The 22,300-nt window shown below is 43.1% G+C and overlaps 1 protein-coding gene and 1 long non-coding RNA gene across 2 annotated transcripts in view; one reads left to right on the top strand and one right to left on the bottom strand.

The window, feature by feature from the left end:
- Positions 1 to 22,300, bottom strand: part of ILDR2 (immunoglobulin like domain containing receptor 2) — a 61,936-nt gene that overhangs the window by 18,960 nt on the left and 20,676 nt on the right. The window contains exons 5-7 of the mRNA XM_047782872.1: positions 5,832 to 5,888; positions 2,865 to 3,011; positions 1,571 to 1,747 (exon numbers count right to left, since the gene is read on the bottom strand). Of these exons, the coding sequence (XP_047638828.1) occupies positions 1,571 to 1,747; positions 2,865 to 3,011; positions 5,832 to 5,888 (381 nt within the window). The remainder of the gene's footprint in view (positions 1 to 1,570; positions 1,748 to 2,864; positions 3,012 to 5,831; positions 5,889 to 22,300) is intronic.
- Positions 17,346 to 20,649, top strand: LOC125129380 (uncharacterized). Its single transcript, XR_007135467.1, has 3 exons — positions 17,346 to 17,413; positions 20,273 to 20,355; positions 20,527 to 20,649. It is a non-coding gene; the product is annotated as an uncharacterized LOC125129380 (long non-coding RNA).

Below are 22,300 nucleotides of genomic sequence, written 5' to 3'. Positions count from 1 at the left end.
TTTATTATGAAAATCCATTCAATAAAAAGTAAGGGGGAAAGGTTCTGGTGGGAAGGAGAAAGAAGATTTGGCCAAAAAACGGAAGATGCAAATAGAGCATGAAACAAGTCCCCTTAATGTCTCTTTTGCCCACTCCATCCTTTGAGGAAATGGACTATATTGTCTTTATCTAATTCCCTGTGTGTCCTTGATCATTAACTTTTACTTCTCAGTCTGTGACTCATTCCCAATCTCAGACGTCAGAATTCTACTAATAGTTCCTGAGAAAGAAAAAACATAAATACCAATTACTCACTGAGTGTATCTACTCTTTCCAGGGTGGAGTACTGATGGCAAATTAACTGGACTAGATATTCTTCCCTGCTCCCCACTGAAGGCAGTTCAGATACCTCCAGAAATGTCTGTTTTATCAATCCTAGTAGTTCATTCACATCTAGAGATTTAAAAATCAGCTCCTAAATTTACTACTCGCAGAGTTCTAACCATGATTACTCTGTAATCCTATTCAGATGCTCCTAGGAAAGCTACATTTTAATGCTGCTCTACTCTACCCCTACCAAAAACTGACTCCATCATGCCCTCAGTGGAGCTACGCTCCATCCAAATAAACTGTCCTTACTGTTATTTCATTTATGTATAGGATACACACCACTGGACAGCTTGGGTTCATCTTGAAGCCATCACACATCTAATGTATTGCTCTTTCAAAGCATCTCTCGGATTCACCCCCTCATTTCAGCTCCCATTGTCTCCATCACAATCCAGATGTTCACATGTCCCACCTGAATCACTTCAACCACACCTCAGCTCAAGGTCTCCAATTCTACTTTCTCCTACTTACCACTTGTGGCAGCCTGTCACCTCCCCACTCAGCAGCCTGCCTGCAGTGGCCCTCATGTGCTGTGCTGCCAAACCCCAGCTCTTCTGGAGGGGTTTCAAGGCCCTCTCTTCTTCCACTGTCTTCCAATCAGAGAGGCAAGCTGGACACTAACACACACACACTGTGCTCTCCTAGCTCCGGGCTTCAACTATGCTGGCCCGTGTGTGTCTCTGCTTTCCTTCTCATGCCTCTTGGCCCAGCTCAAATCTCACCTCTTCTCTAAGACTTTGTAACCATTCCAGCTCTTCCTTCTTTGAACTCCTGGTACCATACGCTTTAATGTCCTAATAAAGGTCCACTCTCCCTCCCTGGCTGGGCCATACTGCTTGTTAGACAAACCATGTCCTACACTTCAGGGTGTTCCTCACAGTACCTGTTCCAGTGCTAGGTAGGGAAGAGATAACTATTTATTCATTGGATGATCAAATTCAAGGGGTACCCTGCCTCTTTTTCTTATCCTTTTAGTTACTGAGGAGCCTGGGAAGAAAGCAAGAGGCAGCTATGTCCTGCAGCCCTTGGAAAGCCTGACATACATGCCAGGAGATAACTACAGCTGGCAGGATCCCATTTCCGGAATGGAGATAATCATTGTCCAAAGAAGCATCACTGAGTTGTTGGTTCTAATTGGCAAGGAACCAGAGTGGAAGCCGGATAGGAGCAAGGGGTAGGGAAGTCTGGAACTACATTTACCACTGTGGCTTCCTCCAGTGGAGTCACTTGGTGCCAGGGGAGGTGGATGCGGCTTGTCCATCAGCATGCCAGATGAGGGGGCTCCTCCCAAGGGGACAGAGGGGATGGAGTAAGGGCCGGGGACACCGGAGACAGAGGGAGGATACCCGGCCTTTGCTGCTTTCCCTGCTTCATACACTGTGGAGGGAGATGAAGAGCAAGAGAGATTACATCACCCCACCCTCCACAACCCTTACACCCAAAGTCCCTTAAGCTACACTAAAGGGAGCTCCTGGGCGTATGTGCACTTGCGTGCATGCATGCGCATGTGTGCCCTACTAGGCCTGAACCAATTCACAGGCACCACTACTCCCACTCTCTCAGGCTCCTCCAGCTCTGCCAAAAGGCAACGACATAAGGAATTACAGTGTTTAGTAGTACCTGGCAACTGAGTAATTAAGTGGTGCCGGGAGCTGTCACAGCAGCCTCCCTTGTGACGGCAGCAGCCCGCTCTTAACCACACTGTCTGTAGGCTGTCTCAGCCCCTCTGGAGGAGGCCTCGCACTAGGGCTGCCCGGGCTGCTCCCAGGAGTCTCCTAATCTCCGCTAGAGAGGCACAGCTAGTGATGGGCTTGTACACGGCCCCCACTCTGCGGACACAAAAGCAGAGCAAATAACCCGACTCCTCCCAGAAACTGCTTTGTTCCTGAGGATACTAAAGATGCACATCGTGTCTCTCTCCTTTAAGATGTGTTTTGGTTTATGGAAGGGGTGCCAAACTTAACGTCTCTATGGGGGCCTGGGAGGTAAAATTGTGAACCCCAAATGAGGACTAGTTCTTTTGTGGACCATTTTGTCCTAGGAGAAAATTCAACTCATCTGTGGCTGGATGGGACCCAAAGGTTGTGGTTTGCATATGATGTTGGTAAAAAGAGGAGTTCTCTGTCTGCAAGAAGCATAACCAGCGAAGGTTTCCTCTAGTTTGGATGCCTGAGGAGAGGGTAAAAGCCTTACCCCACAACCTCACCATCCTGAACCTACCCTTCCTTTGATCAATAATGTCAATGAGAATTTCAAATGCAGGGGTGACAAGTGTGGATAAAAAGCATGGAGAGGTGCATGCAGGTTGGAAGGCAAACAAGAATGGTCCTCTTGGGAAGCTGGGGGCTCCCAGCAAAGGAGAGAATCTAGAACGATCACTTTGGGGGTGCAAGGAAAAGGAGGCAGAGAAGGCACTCAGGGCACAGAGCTGTCCGATGGAAAGGTGACGTTTCTTCTGATCACTCGCCATCTCCCCATTCATCACTTTACTCACAGGCCTGTGGGCAGCAGCAGGAATCTGGGCAACATGGGCAGCGGATGTAGCAACAGCAGCTGTGAGGGCAGCACTGGCACCAGCAGATCCCCACCAGGACGAAGAAGAGGAAGACTCCCAGGATCACCAGGCCAACAAACACCCATTCTGGAAGGATGCACAGAGAAACCCACACTCGAGGTGGCCCCTGTTGGGACAGGCACCCTCTCATCAGCATCTCCCTGTGAGGGGGATGAGTAGGAGGGACCCAAGGGAAGAAAGCATCTTTTAACAGGGCACAGAGCCCCCAAACTCAGGAGGAACCCTAAGAATGAGAAGTGCAGACCTTCCCAGGGCTGGGACATGGAGAGGAAGGAAGGTACCCAAGTCATACTGAGCACACATATGACCTATACAAAGTGGAGGGCCTTGGGGCTCCTTCCTGGGGAAAGGGCTTACTTTATCAGCTCAAGTGTCAGAATAAATATGGGACAAGAGGAGAGGGACTCCTGGGTGGGGAGGGGGGACCTTTGCTTGCTGAGCTATTAAGTGGTGGGTTCTGTGAATACATATCTTCTGTAGTCAAGTTACTCTTGTCCCTGAAAGTGTTACGTTCTAAATCATAACATATTTAGGTGGTCCAGGTCCCTTATGTATTCACCTGCTCTGCTTGCTGACTGCCCTGGACACCATTCCTGCGCTCAGCATTGGGGCTGAGATCTAAACTGTCTACTAGAGAAAACTAGAGACAGAGGCTCAGATAGAGAAGATGCTGTCCCTGTCCCCTGAGAATGGCTTGCTCATTCTCAGGCTGACCATGCTATACAGCCAGCACAGCCATGGACTAAAGTGGCTCAGGGCTCCGATGACTGGCAAGGCTAACACGTGTACATCTGACCATGTTTGTTAACTCTGCCAGAGGCTGAACATGAATTTAACTTAGGTAATCCAAAAGATTAACAGAAAGGAAACACATTCCATTTGGCTTAGATAAAAATGATTGTGGCCTTTGAGTGACTTGTCTTGATGTCATGCTTTGGGGACTCGCCTCTAGGAACCAGCATTCCACTGAAGGCCCAGGACAGACTGGAGTGAGCCATGATTTCCATTCAAAGCAAAAGGTGAAAGTGATTCATTTTGATTGAAAACCATCTACCAAAAATCTCTTTGCAATCAACTTCAAGTACACATTCTTTTGTTTGAATCTTAGTTATTAAATATTCCTTCAATGAAGTGGATATTCAATTGGAGCTTGAATATACGACATTTTGGTTACAGAAAGGGTTTTGTGATAATGATAAAAAGGACTGGACCTTTGTTTAGACCAAAATTTCCTCAGAGAGAAAACAAACAATTTATTTTTCCTGAATGCACCTCCCCACTCACCCATCATAAATACATTCCAATTAACCTGGTCACCCTCCCTGCAGGGAGGAAGTGAGAAGGCCTTGTGCCTGGCTAGAATGTTGTGGAGAGCATTCTTGCTGAGGACAATAGATAACGGAGGGCTTTGGCCTGTGCCTTAGTAATAACATAGTAACACAATGTGGCCTGAGATAATATGGGCCCTGAGGATTAGATGAGCAGGGTAGTGTGGTGGCTGCAACTTGGGTCAGGCAGTCAAGGGTAACAGACTGGCAGGTTACCTTGGAGAGACAAAGACTGTTATCCATGAAAGGATTCTTGGAGTCAAAAGGGAGGGAAATTCAGGAGACCAGAACCAGATATGACAAATACAGTAACTCTTTCTTAGGACTAGGGGATATAATATCTAGTTTGAAACAATGCAATGTAACATTGTCTTTTCGTGATGAACAAATGGTACAAACTGACAGAACTCTGGATAAGGGGGATTACAAAGAAATGTCTGTTTGTTTTTTAACCTCAATGGAGGCATGTGAAAGTTCCCAGGCCAGGGATCGAACTTGAGTCACAGCTGTAACCTGAGCCTCATCAGAGATAATGCCAAGTCGATAACCTCTAGGCCACCAGGTAATTCCAAGAAATATCTATTTGTGTCCTTGGGGATCAACATCAATAAGAAAAATGTCTGTATTTGGGTTTGCCAACTAATGGGAATGGACCAGGAGAATTTATGGAAGAATCATTAGTGAAGTATAACTGTGAAGACTCTTCAATGTTTCTTAAAACTCAAATCTAAACCAATGACCAGAAATATTTTCTATCTCTTTGTTGCTCTCAACTATTAGGTAGCTATTTCCCACTTTGTCAGGAGCCCTCCACAGCAAGACTGACTCATACCCTTTCCTACTTCCTGTGTTTGGGTATGTCCTCTCCTAGAGTTCATTCTTGTTTTTCTCTTAGCCTCCTTCTGTGATGGACTATGGTCCAGCATCAAACTGATGTTGGCCTGTCTAGCTGGTACATTTGATGGATGCTACATAAAAAGACAAAAGTGGGCATTTGGCGCCAGTGTCCTTGACATACAGTCCACAGACCCCAGGGACTTAGGGGGCCATGAAACCCATGAAATTGTATACAAAGCAATGTAGATCTGTAAATGTATACTTTTCAAGGGACGAAGGGTGCCCAGTGTTCATAAGGTTTGAAAAAATATTTTGATAGAGCTTATAAAAGGCAATTCAGAGTAACATGGTTGTAATGAATGGGTAAACATTAAACTTAGGGAATAAGGAATGCAGATAAATAATGACTCCGCTAAGGATACTTATAGCTATCTGGGTGCTGCTGAGATACCGAGGTTGCCAAAGGGCCTGCATACCTGACACTGAAGGACTGGGCCCCCATCTCACCTATTTTTAATTAACATTATTCTTTTAGGGCCTAGTAACAGAAGAAATACAGTTTAGAGACTCTTCCAGTGGGCTTAGTTCATCCTGGAAAATACTATAGACATATATAGACAAATGTGCAAATAAATTAAAGGTGCAATTAGTAACTAATGCAGAAGCAAGACAGATGGAAGGATAGCAAAATAAGCAAATATAGAGTTAAATGACTGAATACCTGGCATAATCTCCACAGCAAAACTGGGCAAGAGATCAGCAAGCAGCCCTGTTCTGCCTAGAAGAGGTGGAAGGAAAAGAAGAAGGAAAGAGGTTACTGCAAAGGAAAATACAGCCTTAAACCTGGCTCCAATTTCACCATTCCTGCATGGGGCTACTGACCCATGCTCTTTGGGTCATGAGAGGCTGCTCAGTAAGAGAGTCAATCTTTGGCAGCCATCTAAGTGAACTCTGCATCTAAACTAGGCAGAAGCAGAAACAGAACTTTCTCTCCAACTATTACAGAAGGAAATCTCTGCTTCAAATATGAAAAACCCTGGTTGAGCAGATTGACATATACCATCTCCATTCATTTATACATCCTGCTCCACACATTTTACTGGAAAGTCAAACCCGTCTGTATCCAAACGTTCAACCTACATTTTCATACATCCACACACAGTCCTATGTCCATATAAAAACAAAAGTACATATTTGGTTTTAACTCAGAATTATCTCCCTACATGATTCTATTTATCGCCTAAAGATATTTCAATGATTAAAATTTTCAAAGGCAAGGAAAAGATAAAGCTAGATCAGTTACACACTCTTCGACACTCCTTCTGGCTTCAGAAATACTCTGTACATATGTATATGGTATGGCTTTTCCATATGGCACCCAAGTGCCTTCTGTGGGATATGGCATAGAAGTTAAGGGTTGGTGTCAGAACAGGTGCCCTGCCCAAAGAGATGCACAGGAAACGACACACTGGAAGATGTGGGGGAAGAGGTTAGTCCTTTTAAAAACTAGCTTGATTTATATAGAAATAAGTGTGAATGCTTTCACCATATTCTTATATTCAGGTAAATATAAAGACTGTGATAAGATTTCTGCCCCTGTATGAGGTATTTCTATGACAATGTAGTCTTGCTAACAAACAAGCTGCACCAGGAAACATCCCTCCTTTCAGACTTGGGATGGCAAAAGGTCGCTGTGACTCCTAAGCCTGCAGCTGAATCTTACTTCATTTATAGATACCACATATTCCTCTAAAACAGCTCTGTCCAGTAGAAATACAATGTGACTGACTGGTAATTTTTAGCTTTTCTAGTAATCACATTAAAATAATTTTCTTAAAGATGAAATTAACTTAATATTTTTACTTGTACCAATGTAGCCAAAATACTAACACTTCAAAGGCTCAATGGCCACATGTCGCTATTAGAAAGCACGATCCATGTATATGGATTTGGCTCATTTAGAAAACAACTTTTCCTGCTAAAGTTTATTGAAGTGCATTAGAGAAAGAGTTACCCATGTGTGTGGTTTATACTTTGAGCCTACAGGTCATGGCTGATCACTGGTCCTCTCCTCTATCAAATCTCCCCACAGAAAAGCAGCTCTGGCCAAGGTCAAGGAAAAAGGAGCCCTTCCAGGACACTCGAGGGGATGCTGTAGCAGGGGCAGAGTGTTAGGAAGTGGAGTAAAAGGGCTCTTTGCTCACTTTGCTCTTTCTTGGCTCAGCTATACAAGGCCAGTGTGGTAAGATGTGTCTTGGTCATGTGTCCTGCATGGGCAATGCCCACACATTTGAAAAGTTAATTGGGACCAGAGTACATCCCAAAGAAAGGGAAGCATGGAGTGGGTGACTAGGCTAGATCGTTTTAGGTTTTGATAAGAAGGGCTTCCTTCTTTGAGTTTTCCATCTTGTTCAGCTAACACAGTAAGAGTGGTCCGCTGCTTGCAAGGTCTCTGAGGAAGACAAATGGGAGCCAAGTGGGCCACTGGAAAAGAGTATCCTGAAGGAGAGTCCCCAGCCAGCCTTTGGCCCAAGCCTCTAAGGCTTACAGGTGCTCTAGTCCAGTTCCTTAGGATAGGAGACCAGACAGGGATTTGGTGCCAACATTCGAGCAAGTGATTAAGAGCATGCATTGGTCTCATATAACATGTTCTCTGTACAGATATCTCTTGGAAACTCAACAAGGCAACAGACAGGTGGTCCAAGAATTGGGAATTTGGGATCTTGGAGATCTCTTAAAGGCATGATTAACATTAATTACCAGCCAATAGCTAATGATCAAAAGTCAATATACTGTGTTTTTAGCAAGGCAGTTATCAGATGCTTACTTAATGGTGTTTTCATTTTTAATATGGACAATTAGCACTTATATCTTATTAAATCCAGTAAAATGAGAAGCTTTTCTTGCATTTACTCTCTGGTTCTCAAACCTACTGACATTTTACACATCTCTGTATGTGCTATAACCTAAACCATTTACTATATTCATAAGAGAAATATTATTGATGATATAAGCTGCTGATTGTATATAATTTCTCACAGGAAATTAGCTATCTGATAATCATTAACCACAAAAATATCCATACATTCAAGGAGGATATGGTGCTCACACATATTACACAGAGCATGTTCCATTGGAGAAAACAGTGGAGTGGGAGCCAGGGTATCTGAGGCAGCTTGGCCATAAGTTCACTTGGGGACCACTATAGGCAAATTACTTCCTCTTTCTAGGACTCAATTTTCTCATAAGATAAATGCAGTGGTTGAATGAAGAGATCCATAAATAGGGAGACCAAACATCTTCATTTGCCTGGGACAGTCCTGGTTTATGCCTGTTATACTGGTATAATTATGAGTAGCACCCTTTTTTAATGTTAAAGTATTTTAATTTGGACAATGATTTATATTTTTTACAATATTTTCAGTTCTCAAGCTGATATTTAATGATTAGAGTTATAAACTCAAATCTATATATTTACAGGGACCACTAGATAATGGAAATAAGTGCATTGGCCAAATGTAATACAACTGGGAGCAGGTGGGGGTATGGCAAATGGCATATTGGGTCTGTAGGGGCTGCTAGTACTCACCTCTAGCCAATTGTTGCCTCACAGAAATGTGCCTTCAGGGTTGCAAGTCTTCCTATTTTTCAAGATTAGCCAGACCCCATATTTTTATGTGAACTATCCTGATTTTCAAATGTTGGCAACTGATTCATAGATTAAAAAAAAAAATCACTGGGCAAGCCATATAAAATAAAATATGTTTGGGGGGCTATATAGAGCCCAGGGATCCATCATGGGCTTGCAACCACTGAGGGGTGTGTGTGTATGTGTGTATATATACACACACACATATACACAGACACAATTATGAACAGATAAAACACAAAAGCTGAATTTCCCCACATGCTGTTTAGAACAACACCTTGATGATTTTCTGACACTAGTTCTACACACAGAATGTTAGTGAATATAAGCTCTAGGCACCTATGTTCAAATTAAAATCTGAAAACAACAGTATTACATACCAAACTGTTAGCCCTTCTTATGTCTGGGGAGCTGGAATGGGCAGAAGAACAATGAAGGGGCTTTCATTTTTTAGATTTTTTTTATACATGTAATTGAAAAGGTTAAAATAAGAAATATGGACAGGAGATTCACAAAGCTTGTCACTCCAACAGAAAGATATACACCAAGCTTCTCACTCTCCCTGAAGCAACAGACAATAGCTAATGCTTCAGAAGATGGTGAAGGCTTCCCATAATGCACTTGTGTAGTGTTAGCCCCAGGGTGGCGTGGGTGACAGACTTTTGCAATAAAGTGGGTAAAATTAAATGTCTTCAGAATTTGGAACACAGTAGGAGTTTGGGGACAGCAGACGATACCACTATGTTATGTCAACAGTAGAGAGAGAACGGAGATCCCACTGTGGCGCAGCAGAAACAATCCAACTAGGAACCATGAGGTTGCAGGTTTGATCCCTGGCCTCACTCAGTGGGTTAAGGATCCAGTGTTGCCATGAGCTGTGATGTAGGTCGCAGACGCGGCTTGGATCCCATATTGCTGTGGCTGTGGCCAGCAGCTATGGATCCAATTAAAGCCCTAGCCTGGGAACCTCCATTATGCCACCTGTGTGGCCCTATAAAAAGAAAAGAAAACAAAACAAAACAAAAAACTAACAGTAGAGAGAGAGCAAAGCTTTTATACCATGACTTATATTTTCCTGGTGCTAAAGGCACTTTAAAAAGTGGATTTATGCTGGAATCCTGTATTTCTCAAAGTCCTTTTGCTTCCAGCTTCTTGCTTAACAATTCCTAAGAAAAGCTTTTGCCAGTTAGAAATGCTCTAACTTGTCTTCCTATTCTAACACATCCAATGAAAGTCCTGATCTTAGAAAGTCCAAACAATTGCAGTAAATACATTCCAGATTTCAGGAGCACTTTACCAACACTTGTGAATCACTGTCATTCTTCCAGGATTCAGTTAGAGTGGCAATTACTAGTCACTTTAATGTCTAAGAAAAGGATGGAAAACAGACCCTGCAAATAGAAGACCACGTTTACTCTTTTCAACCTCCAGCTCAAGCTAAGAGTAGAAAACACAGTTTTCATGTAAGCACTCAAACAGTTTTCCCCCAACCTTGTAGAATCCATTACTCTTAAGAAATTTCCACATGAATAGACCAAACGAATCAGGCATACTAATAGTTTATACACACACACACAAGCAAATGCCAATATCATACCACACCCTCACAAACTTCAAAGCCAAAAACATTCACGCATTTGGGGTTGAATGATGAGGGCAGAAACAATCACTGTGGACAAAACATATTACAGATTTTACCTTTACAATTCCTCATTTTAGCTGTTTTCTGCCTCTGCAACCTTGAAGTTATCCCCAACTGAACTCTTTGTACATATTCCTCAGAACAAGCTCACTTCTGGAATGTCTCCAATTCATGCATCATTCATTCATTCAATCAACAAAGAAATGTGTATTGTGCCAGGTGGAGACCACAAAGAGGAACAAGACGTGATCCCTAGGCTTGAAAGCCTCAGACTAGCCCGTGCAGCTTGTCCAATGGTGTGAGGATAAGAACTCACTTTTACGTATCTGTGTCTGTGTCACAAGACTTACCAAGGGCAAAGGACTTTCTTCCTGCCAAATCCAATGTTTTAATCAGCCTTTTTTTTTTTTTTTTTCAGTTTTGACATCATGTTTCACCTACTCACGAGGCCTCCCCCCAGAGATGCAGTCCTTGCCTGGTTTCCTACTTCTCTCCTATCAATGGCAATATCTTTCCATATTTTACAGCAAACTATGTCCTAGTGACATTTCCCCAAAGTGCTAATACCCTTTTCTTGGCCGGCCAGGCCCCCAAAGCGGGATGTACTTAACTTCTTTACTAAGAAAATCAACTAGTGAATTAGTCTATCTCCTGCTTTGTTCAAATCCTTACCACAAACAGGACTCTGAAATACGTTCTGACAGAGCCCTGTAAGAATACTGCCCTGAGGAGTTCCCGTCATGGCTCAGTGGAAACAAATCCAACTAGTAACCATGAGGATTCGAGTTCGATCCCCAGCTTCACTCAGTGGGTTAAGGGTTTGGCATTGCCATGACCTGTGGTGTAGGTCGCAGATGTGGCTCAGATCCCGTGTCACTATGGCTGTGGTGTAGGCCGGCAGCTGTGTAGCTCCGGTTAGACCCCTAGCCTGGGACCTTACATATGCCACAGATGTGGCCCATAAAAGCAACAACAGCACAAAAAAAGAATACTGCCCTGAGAAGATGCACCCTCCTCCGTGTTCCCGAACACCACTGTTCACACCTTCATGAGAGCACTTATCTCTTAGCTGCAGTGATTCTTTTATCTGTGCTTCCACTAGGAAGGTGGAGACCCCTCTGGGCCAGGGACCGCTCTATGCTGCATCCCCTGCAGGCTAGCAGGAGGAGCCACCTCCCCCATCAGGACCTTGAAGTTCTTCTGGTAGTAAATCCCCAGTGTTTGCTGTGCTATACTTCTGGCTGGAAGTCTGATTTACTGCTCATGATAGTGCTTTTCATCCATCCCCGATGGAAATAGACTCTTGATGAGAATATGAAACAATTGATCTTTCATTCAGCACTATTCTATGTATTGGAGAATGTTTAGCACTCTTGGACTTGGGGCTCAATATCAGGAGCACCCACTAGTCACCAGAACATCCCCCAATGCCATCTTGCCATCTCGGGGATTGAAGCACCAACCCACCCCACCAGTTAAAAGCCACCAGGCTACAGTATTTTTAAGGTAGCCATTACAGAGAGATACAATATGCCCCCCAAATCAGTTTTTGTCTCTAGTCAAATCCAAGCTGTGATTGTTAGTCCAAGCCTTCAAAGTACAATGGTATGTTCCGAAGTTCTAGATGTAGGACAAACTTATTTTCAGATCCTAGATCTGCTACTCATTTACTTGAATGACAACAGACACATTATTTAGTGCATTGGAACTTATGAAAAGGAGAGAAAACATTACTTCCTTCACCCCTGTGATGTCACCACTTGACAGCATAGTGATCGCCATTCATTTCTTTGAAACATACTAACTTGGAGTCAGCCTCAGGTTTGCCAATATATTATGCAATTGAACCTTCTGTTCAAGATGACCTAGAATGCTTTTCTTCCCCAGCTCCCTGAGGCTCCCTTCTTTCCCCTTCTGCTTAATGTACATCTGGGCTTCATCCTGCTCCCAAGCTTTTCTAAGATGCCCTGGATCCACTTTCAGGGATGTACTGTATCCACTCCTCTTCTCTCAGTTCCTAACCCTCCAACATGTTTCTCTACTAAGTCTTTGAGGAGAGCAGATGTTTTTCTCTGGCTTTTTTAAGTGTAAAGTTGTTTCTATGGCTATCTGGAATCCCAAATAGATTGGAAATTTCCCAAGGGCACGCATATCCCTGCTTTTATTCTATATTCCCATGGCAACCATGCATTCAATATAGTTTATGATTATCCATCACAAATGCGGAGATAGCCTCCCTTTATTTTATATCTATTTATAAACTCTGTACTTAAGCATTTCAGCTGTAGATTTTTTTCTTCTTGTGTCCCTTACATTTTCCTTCAAATATAGTGAATAATTCTGCCAGGGAATTCTCTCCACAAAATGACTAGTATCAGACCATCTGCAATTAACTGTTAATAAATGTTTCAGGCTTTGGGGTAGTGATTATAAGCCTGGCCTAAGGCATTGACTTTTTCTGTTTACAGAGAATTCTAGAATCACATTGTATTGCTAGAAAGGATCTCAGAGGTCATGTAACCCAGAATTCACTCCATCTTTTCAGGAATCTGAGGCTCTCAGAGAGTTTAAGAATCTTACCCAAAGGCACACAGCTGACTAATAATCCAACCAGAAATAGAACCTGAGTCTACTTCCCCCCATTCCTGTATTTCTTCCTGATATCTCACTCCTCCTCAAGCTTTGCTTATTCTTAATTTAGAAATGTTTGAAATGGGCAGCACTTCTAGTCTCCCAGTAGTTCCAGTGAGCAATCTGGAAATTTGTGTTTGTGGCATTATTGCTCTACTTACATTATTAAAGTATGATTTTTGAATATACGAGTGTCGGAGATGGTTAACAATTTCAGCACCTTTTAAAGATGTGACCAGAAAATGATTACTGAATATAACACAATATGAGCTAATTAAAAGGCATTCACCATGCTGCTATAAACTAATAAACAATAATAAAAACAATTGCAAAGCACTCTGCCTTTGCAAAGTGCTAAATTGATCAACCCTCTAGCCCCAGAGAGTGAATAGATGCAAAATATTATCGTAATACAACATGCTGAAGTTGGCCTGAGATGAAATGCCAAAGACAGCTAGATTTGACTCCAAAATGATGTGGAGGAGGGTAGGATTTAATGGAAGGAGGAAATTGAGCCCGGTGTGATTTCCTGAGCTCACCATGCTCATCCATCAGACGGGCACAGACACCTTAGATGCAAAGATATCAAGAATAGCTAGTTTCCTGAACTAAAAAAAACCCAGGTAGTCCGAGGCAGGCCAGTAAGAGCACACAGCTTGTTAGGTCTTGGATTGTCAAAGTTCCTGCCCTCTCCTCCATGGCCAGTCCTCCCCTCTTAGTGTGAGGGGCTTGAGCATGGAGCATTTCCCAGAGCAAACTCAGAGGCACTGCCCCCGTGTGAAGGCAAACCTGAACACTTGAATAGAAGCAGCTGGCTTTGGAGAAAAAAAATGCCATGACTCTCTCCTGGCTGGCTTTGAAGGGCTGCCATTCTTTCTTTCCAGGACTGAGCCGATTGCTCGGTGACAACCACTCTCCTGTGGGCCCCCAGTGCCTCCCCTCTGCTGGGCCCGGTCCCCTCCCTCCTCCCTCACAGGCTTTGCATTTTTGCCTCCCGCCTGGGTCCGTCAACTACAATGAGGCTGTCGGGCTGACCCAGCTGCTCCAGCTCCCACCCGGGTAACCAAGGCAACCGCGGGCTTCAGGAATGCGCGCTAATTGAAGGCCGAGTTTCCTCCCACAGTGATGAGCAACAAGTGAAGCAAAAATAGTGAGGCGGGATAAAGGCTGCGAGGGAGCAGGGGGAGGAAGGGGTGAGCAGTTATAGCGGGGGGTTGGGGGGACTGGGTGGCTGGGGCAGGGGGGGCGAAGGGAGGGCGAACAGTGCCTTCAAGACCTCATTTGTTCTCTTTACAACCCAGGGCAGGGAAGAAGAGCCTGAAAGGACGCCCCTTACCCTTCAGAAATCTTACCGCACATTTTCAATCAACTATTACCGCAAACCACCACCTCTTTGCTTGCTTCTAGTAAGACAGTGGAGATGTGCACATCTCTATGTCCCCTTGAACAGAATGCCAGCTAACATCTAGGATTCAGCAGGTGAAGGTGAACTGAAACTAAATTGCTCCCAGCTCCCCTGGATCTTCTGTTCTCTTCAGTCAAAAAAAGAACTTTCCAGGTGATCTCTAAAGATGGCGTGACCATCATACCAGTATGCTGTTGTCTTGACATAGAGTGTTAAAAGTCTACCCTTTCCACTCTCAAAAGTATCCTAGTTTGGATGATAAATTTTAAAGTCCCCCTATCTACAGTCTTTCCAGGCCAATGCAGATTCTAATCCAAGACTTGGGTGTTCCCCAAACCCTTCCAGACTTCTTCGAACGTCCTATGTGACCTAATCCTTGTATTCAGGTTGGGTAGTAAACACCCCGACATTAACTGAGAAGTTGCGGATTCCAACAGCTACCAAAACATAGCAACCAAAAGATATCATGCTGGGACAGAATGCCCGGAAACCCACTAGCAGGAAGATTCCCACAGGGCTGATTAGGGTCACCACTCGAAAGGCACTGCACAGATGTGACTGAGAAAACATGAATCTATTAGTAATAGGATTGCCGATTCACAGATGGCTCCTTAAAGCCTCTGCCTATGGAAAGGGCTAAAAGGAAATCAGCTGTCTAAAGAGGAACACAGAATTCCCTAAAGAGGGTTCCCTCGGATTAGAGATGACACACTAGCAATGAGATGTGGGGGGTGGGAAGGGGTAAGAGAATGAACTGATATTCACTCGGTTCATATTATGTGCTTTTTCATCCTCATAATCTGTCTCCTTGTAACTTTTATTTTCCCCTCCCCTATTTTTACAGATAAGGAAATGGAGACTCAACAACATTGACTTTATCGAAGGTCATACTGCTGCGCTGAGTCAACAGATATCTGACCCCCAAAACCATGTTCTTCACGGTAGAAGAGTATCCAGTATCCAAACTGATCTTTAGCCAAGATCAGGGTTTTGCAACCTAGGCACTATTGACTTTTGGGGCCAGATATTCCTGTTGGGGGCAGGAGGGCTGTCCCCTGCCTTGTAGGATATTCAGCAGTCTCCTTGGTCTCTATTCACTAGACGCCATAGCACCCCACAAGCTGTGACAACCAAAATGTTTCCAGACATTGACAAGTATCTCCTGGGGTGGGGGGGTGCTGGGAATAGGACCCTCTTGAGAATCAATAGCCTAGATATTTACTATCAAACACAGTTTTAATATATTCTTGTATTGTTCTCTCATTGCTTCAGAAATGCAATACTTTACCAAAAGGCAGTAATTTTTAGAGGGACAAACTGTCATTTATTTATATTGTATCCTCACTCTGCTAAAGACATAAGAGGCAAAAAAGACTGGTTAAAAGTTAAATCATAATTTAAATACAAATCACGCATGAAGTAAAACTGACTCCATTCCATGGTGCCTACCAAAAAGTAAGATTGTGATAATGTACTAGGAAGGTCTGAAGGCCATAGGGGGCTTCTTGCAAAAGGTAAAAGGTATGATCCTTACAACAACCACAAACCCCATTTCACTCCTCAGATGGTAGAAAGCTCATTATTGACGGCCATTAACCAGAATTAGATTCCACCTGATGCCTGGCTCGCTCTTCTGGTTCTTCCTTCTCCTCCATCCCTTCAACACATTTTTCTAGTTCTTTTTGAAACCAGGACCAACAGAGACATCTAGGCAACTCAGGGCAGAGTAGGCCAGAACTAGGGGAGAGGGCTAGAAGAAAAGACAGTGGGGCTATAAAGTCTAAAAAGCTCCCTCCTGTTATTAGTTCTGTGTCTCTCCTTTCATGGGAGCCGGTGCTGTTCTGGAAATCCGAGGAGAGATAGAATAGGTCCGTCCTACTAGAAGAATCAACTCGACTTGAAGTCTTTCAAGTGAAGCCAAGATCTTGGAAGTATAATCAAGTCTACAAACGAAAATATGTCTCCAAATCAAACGATGTTCCAAAGGAGTAACCCTCAGATTTATGGCTAGAGTGTGGCTCTGTAATTAATTCCTTCTCTTCTTTCTGCTAAGAGTAAACTTTCCATTCTTCTTCTCTAATTCTTTCCCCCTCTTCCTCTGTTTGTGAATCTTCGGAGAGAAACAGCAGAAGCCACTATCAGAGATCAAAGTTTTAGCAGGCAACAAAGACCGCCGAGGAGGCTGTTGCCATGGGAACTCTCTGAGCTGAAGCCCTTCTTAATCGGTAAATCTCCTTGGTTAGCAGCAATGGGCTGAGGCTGGCAGAGGAAGAGAAGGGGGAGGGGGAGTCTTGGCAACAAGTAGCCTTTCAAAAGAGGCAGAACTCATGTCACGGTGGCAGGGTAGGATGGAGTCAAACTGAGGCAGCATTAACACAGAGGTAAGTGCTTGAGTATTTCTGCAAAGCTACAGAAACAAACTCCCATCAAAAATCCCTAAAGCTGATCACAAGTTCTGAGATGTTCCCTCCCAAGAATTCCCTAATTTCTTATTATGTTCTTAGTGGCTTTGTAATACTAATGGGGAGTTCCCTTCGTGGCATAGCAGAAACGAATCTGACTAGGAACCACGAGGTTGTGGGTTCAATCCCTGGCCTCGCTCAGTGGGTTAAGGATCTGGTGTTGCCGTGAGCTGTGGTGTAGGTCGCAGATGAGGCTCGGATCTGGCATTGCTGTGGCTCTGGCGTAGGCCGGCAGCTATAGCTCTGATTAGACCCCTAGCCCGGGAACCTCCATGTGTCATGGTGCGGCCCTAAAAAGACAAAAAGACCAATAATAATAATAATAATAATAATAGGTGCAAAGGTTGATTTTAGACCAGAATAACAATTTCAGGCACAGTATTGTGAACGACTTGATTTTTGAAAAAATTAGTGCTGCCTGTTTCTCCACCTCTTGTCTAGGTAATAGACGTTCTTTTGGGGAACTCACAGGAGAAGATGGGAGGAAAAATAGAAGCATGACAGAAACACAAAGGTAATTCTGTGGCATTACCTTCATAGAGAAGAATCAATCCCAACTTAGCACCTTACTCACAAGGGTTGCTGGGAGCAAGCCTATTTCAGGCCTCCTTGGAATAGCATTGCATTTGGCCTATAAAGATGCAGAAATTGATGAATTCCACAAAATATTAACAGTGTGTGTTTTTTGCCTGCCTGGCATTCTTTTCTTCTTCATTTGGAAACAAATGCCCAATTTCTTTTTAGGAAGCTATTCCTTTTCCCTTCAATTCACTGGGTTCATTTTGAGCTAGTGGTACCTTACGTTCCTATCCCAATGCAGGGCCCACCCTGAACAAGAAGACTTTTGCTGAAACTATGGAGAGAGGCAACTGAGTTTCCTGAGATGGAAGGTGTTAAAGACCATGGAAGCTTGGACCTGCTGGAGGCCATGTCTGGCCCAAGTGGAGACAGACTGCCTGAGAATGAAGCTGATACAGAGAAGACAGAGATACTTTAGAACATAACCTGAACACTAGTATTCAGCCATGTTTGAAACTAGGATACCCCTGGACTTATTGGCTACCTAAGCCAAGAATTTCCCCTAAGTCAGTTTGAGAATCTGTTCCCTGCCATTAAAAGGGTTCTGCAGAACAGTTAGCTCTGGATGGTGAGGTTTTAGGAAATTATTTTCTTCTTTTGTATTTTTCTGTTTTGTTTGAAATATTTATAATCAACAGGAATCATTTTTTCCTAAAACAGAAACAATATTAAAACAAAACAAGAGTCTTTGGGGCATCACCCTATACAGAGAATTAATTCTGCAATTTGGGGATCTTTTAGATAAATTCACAATTATAGGACTCTAAAGCCATCTTGTTTGTCCCAATATCCTGGACAAGAGAATAAGTTCCAGGTTGACAGCTGATCAGAGAGGGAGTCTCTATAATTTCAAAAATTGTTATTTACCATTAGAAAAGTCTTCCTTAGCTTTAATTCTGAACACTCTTGGCTCACATCCTGTTATTCTTTTCTTGGTCCTGAGGTACAAGTGTTCATCCAGCCATATTTGTTTCCACTGGGGCCCTTTCCCTCCTTTTTCTACTTGGCCCTTAAAAACAAGCTACCACATCAGACATCAGAAAGAAGGGGTCAGGCCTTTATATTGTGTATAGAGAAAAGTAAGAACAAGGCGAGCTGCTTTTAGATTTTAAAATAACAACTTCCCAACTTGAGCCTTCCTGAATGGCGAAGTTCTTTTCCTGCCAGCTGGAGCTGCCCAAGAGAACTTTATTCCTATCCAAACAGTGGCATGGTTCCAGGTTATAAACAGACTGTTCCTGCCACTAATCCTAGACCAATGCCTAATCTCAGGGTGGCAGATTTCTGGACACTTCCACCTTCTGGGTCTCTCTGCTGGTATGGCCCTACGATCCCAAACGCCTGTCTAAATATTTCTAAGGTATCTGTTACCGTCATCTCAAAGCACCCAAAACACCACGTGCATTTCCAACTTCAGAATGACTCTACCTTCTGAATCATCAAAAAGAGACTAAAGAGTGTTCTGTATAGTTTTTGTGTTTAATTTGGAATCAGCGGTTGTCTTCCCATTTCTCTGAACCACATCTTTGGATATTTCTGAAACCTCTAAGAGAAGCATCCGCAGTGATTTGTAGATGCTTCAGATGTATGGGAAAAAGCATGCTCAGTGGGGAGGTATGCAACCTAGACAAAAACAACTCTGTCTTTGAAGTGAGGGCCTACGTCAATGGTGATAGGCAGTGTCACTGAGAAATAAAATGAAATACTAAAGAAAATCTGGGACAAGTAAAAATCATTATCTATGGCCTCAAGCAGCAACCACATTTTTTAAAACATGGCTTATGCAGGGGAGCATTCTAAGGCTTAATATAGATAGGTCATGTGGTATCATGGATAGAGATGAGGCTGGGAATCAAACACTTGGATTAGATCAATAACCCTTTTTTTTTCCCCCCACTGGGATAATAGTTTCAAAACCTGAACACTAATTTCTTCATTTGGAAAACAAAGAAAATAATGCCTGCTCTCTTACAAGGTTATTACAGAAAAATTTTGTGAACTCAAATCATTATCTGTATACATTAATATTAATAGTAGATTTAGTAATAACATCACTTTGGTGGATATGTATTGCTTTTGGGGGGCATCTCAAAAAAATTCATTCTTCCTTTTTTGGTAACAGTAACCCAGTTTACTTTGAGGAACTGATTCTTCTCCATAACTTGATGGACTAGCCATCTAAAGCCTCTAATCAGCAAAGGCCAAGCAGTGGGCACCTGCCCAATAGGGCCAGTGGGACTCTCTCTCCTGAGACTGATTCTTGAGTGAGAAAATGCAAGATCAGAAAAAAAGAGTTGAAGGAGTTCCCACTGTGGCTCAGCAGAAACAAACCCAACTAATATAGATGAGGACACATGTTCCATCCCTGGCCTCGCCCAGTGGGTTAAGGATCCCACATTGCCGTGACCTGTGGTATAGGCCGCAGACTCTGCTTGGATCCCATGTTGCTGTGGCTGTGGCACAGGCCAGCAGCTGTAGCTCCAATTCGATCCCTAGCCTGGGAACTTCATATGCTGTAGGTGCGGCCCTAAAAAGAAAAAAAAAAAAAACAGAAAAGAATAAAAGAATTGAGTTTCTTTTTTTATGTCCATGGACCCCTAAAGATATTGTCTATTAATTCTTATTACATGGACCCTGGGACACCTCTGGCAGGGCAGGGACTGTGCTGTGTTCATCAAAACATTTTTATTTTCTTCCGAGGCACAAACAAAATAACAGAAGTAATTCAGGTCACTGATAGACCTGACCCCTAAAAAGTTCCACATGACCTTCCTCACTTTTTCTTTCTGTGCAGCTGGAAGTGAAATGCTCCAATATGGCAAGCTCAACAATGGAGAAGCCTAGACACCTACACATGACTTGCAAGTGAGCTTCCGGGTAAGCCTCCTAACCACAAGATAAAGTAATGAACTTCCATTGCGGCAAGTCACTTAGATTCGGGGGTTGTTTACAGAAGACAACAAGTGTCACCTTAATATACTACCCTTTTTGGAGACTGATTTTCTAGTCTTATTTTCACTTTTAACATGCATTCTTTTCTTGCCTCAGTTAGCCAGTCTACTTCTGTTGCTGTCTACCCAATCCCTGATGGATCTACCTCTAATAATAGTAAAAACTCAGATAAAGAATCATGACCAGAAACCAAAAAGAAAACAAAAAGACAACTTTAAGAATGGGAGAAAATAGTTTCAAATGATGCAACCGACAAGGGCTTAATCTCTAGAATATATAAGCAACTTATACAACTCAACAGCAGAAAAGCCAATCAATCAATGGAAAAATGGGCAAAAGACCTGAATAGACATTTCTCCAAGGAAGATATACAGATGGCCAACAAACACATGAAAAAATGCTCAACATCGCTGATTATAAAAGAAATGCAAATCAAAACTACCATGAGATACCACCTCACACCAGTCAGAATGGCCATCATCAATAAATCCACAAACAACAAGTGCTGGAGGGGTTGTGAAGAAAAGGGAACCCTCCTGCACTGTTGGTGGGAATGTAAACTGGTACAGCCACTATGGAGAACAGTTTGGAGATACCTTAGAAATCTATACATAGAACTTCCATATGACCCCGCAATCCTACTCTTGGGCATCTATCCGGACAAAACTCTACTTAAAAGAGACATGTGCACCCACATGTTCATTTCAGCACTATTCACAATAGCCAAGACATGGAAACAACCCAAATGTCCATCAACAGATGACTGGATTCGGAAGATGTGGTATTATACACAATGGAATACTACTCAGCCATAAAAAAGAATGACATAATGCCATTTGCAGCAACATGGATGGAACTAGAGAATCTCATACTGAGTGAAATGAGCCAGAAAGACAAAGACAAATACCATATGATATCACTTATAACTGGAATCTAATATCCAGCACAAATGAACATCTCCTTAGAAAAGAAAATCATGGACTTGGAGAAGAGACTTGTGGCTGCCTGATGGGAGGGGGAGGGAGTGGGAGGGATCGGGAGCTTGGGCTTACCAGACACAACTTAGAATAGATTTACAAGGAGATCCTGCTGAATAGCATTGAGAACTTTGTCTAGATACTCATGTTGCAACAGAAGAAAGGCTGGGGGAAAAATGTAATTGTAATGTATACATGTAAGGATAACCTGACCCCCTTGCTGTACAGTGGGAAAATAAAAAAAAAATAATAATTAAAAAAAAACTACCATGAGATACCACCTCACACCAGTCAGAATGGCCATCATCAATAAATCCACAAACAACAAGTGCTGGAGGGGTTGTGAAGAAAAGGGAACCCTCCTGCACTGTTGGTGGGAATGTAAACTGGTACAGCCACTATGGAGAACAGTTTGGAGATACCTTAGAAATCTATACATAGAACTTCCATATGACCCCACAATCCCACTCTTGGGCATATATCTGGACAAAACTCTACTTAAAAGAGACACATGCACCCGCATGTTCATTGCAGCACTATTCACAATAGCCAGGACATGGAAACAATCCAAATGTCCATCAACAGATGACTGGATTCGGAAGATGTGGTATTACACACAATGGAATACTACTCAGCCATAAAAAAGAATGACATAATGCCATTTGCAGCAACATGGATGGAACTAGAGACTCTCATACTGAGTGAAATGAGCCAGAAAGACAAAGACAAATACCATATGATATCGCTTATAACTGGAATCTAATATCCAGCACAAATGACCATCTCCACTGAAAAGAAAATCATGGACTTGGAGAAGAGACTTGTGGCTGCCTGATGGGAGAGGGAGGGAGTGGGAGGGATCGGGAGCTTGGGATTATCAGACACAATTTAGA

Source organism: Phacochoerus africanus, chromosome 6 (genome assembly GCF_016906955.1).
Source record: "Phacochoerus africanus isolate WHEZ1 chromosome 6, ROS_Pafr_v1, whole genome shotgun sequence".
Lineage (NCBI taxonomy): Eukaryota > Metazoa > Chordata > Mammalia > Artiodactyla > Suidae > Phacochoerus > Phacochoerus africanus.
The sequence above is the reverse complement of the archived record's forward strand: the minus strand, read 5'-3'. Positions and strand labels throughout refer to the sequence as shown.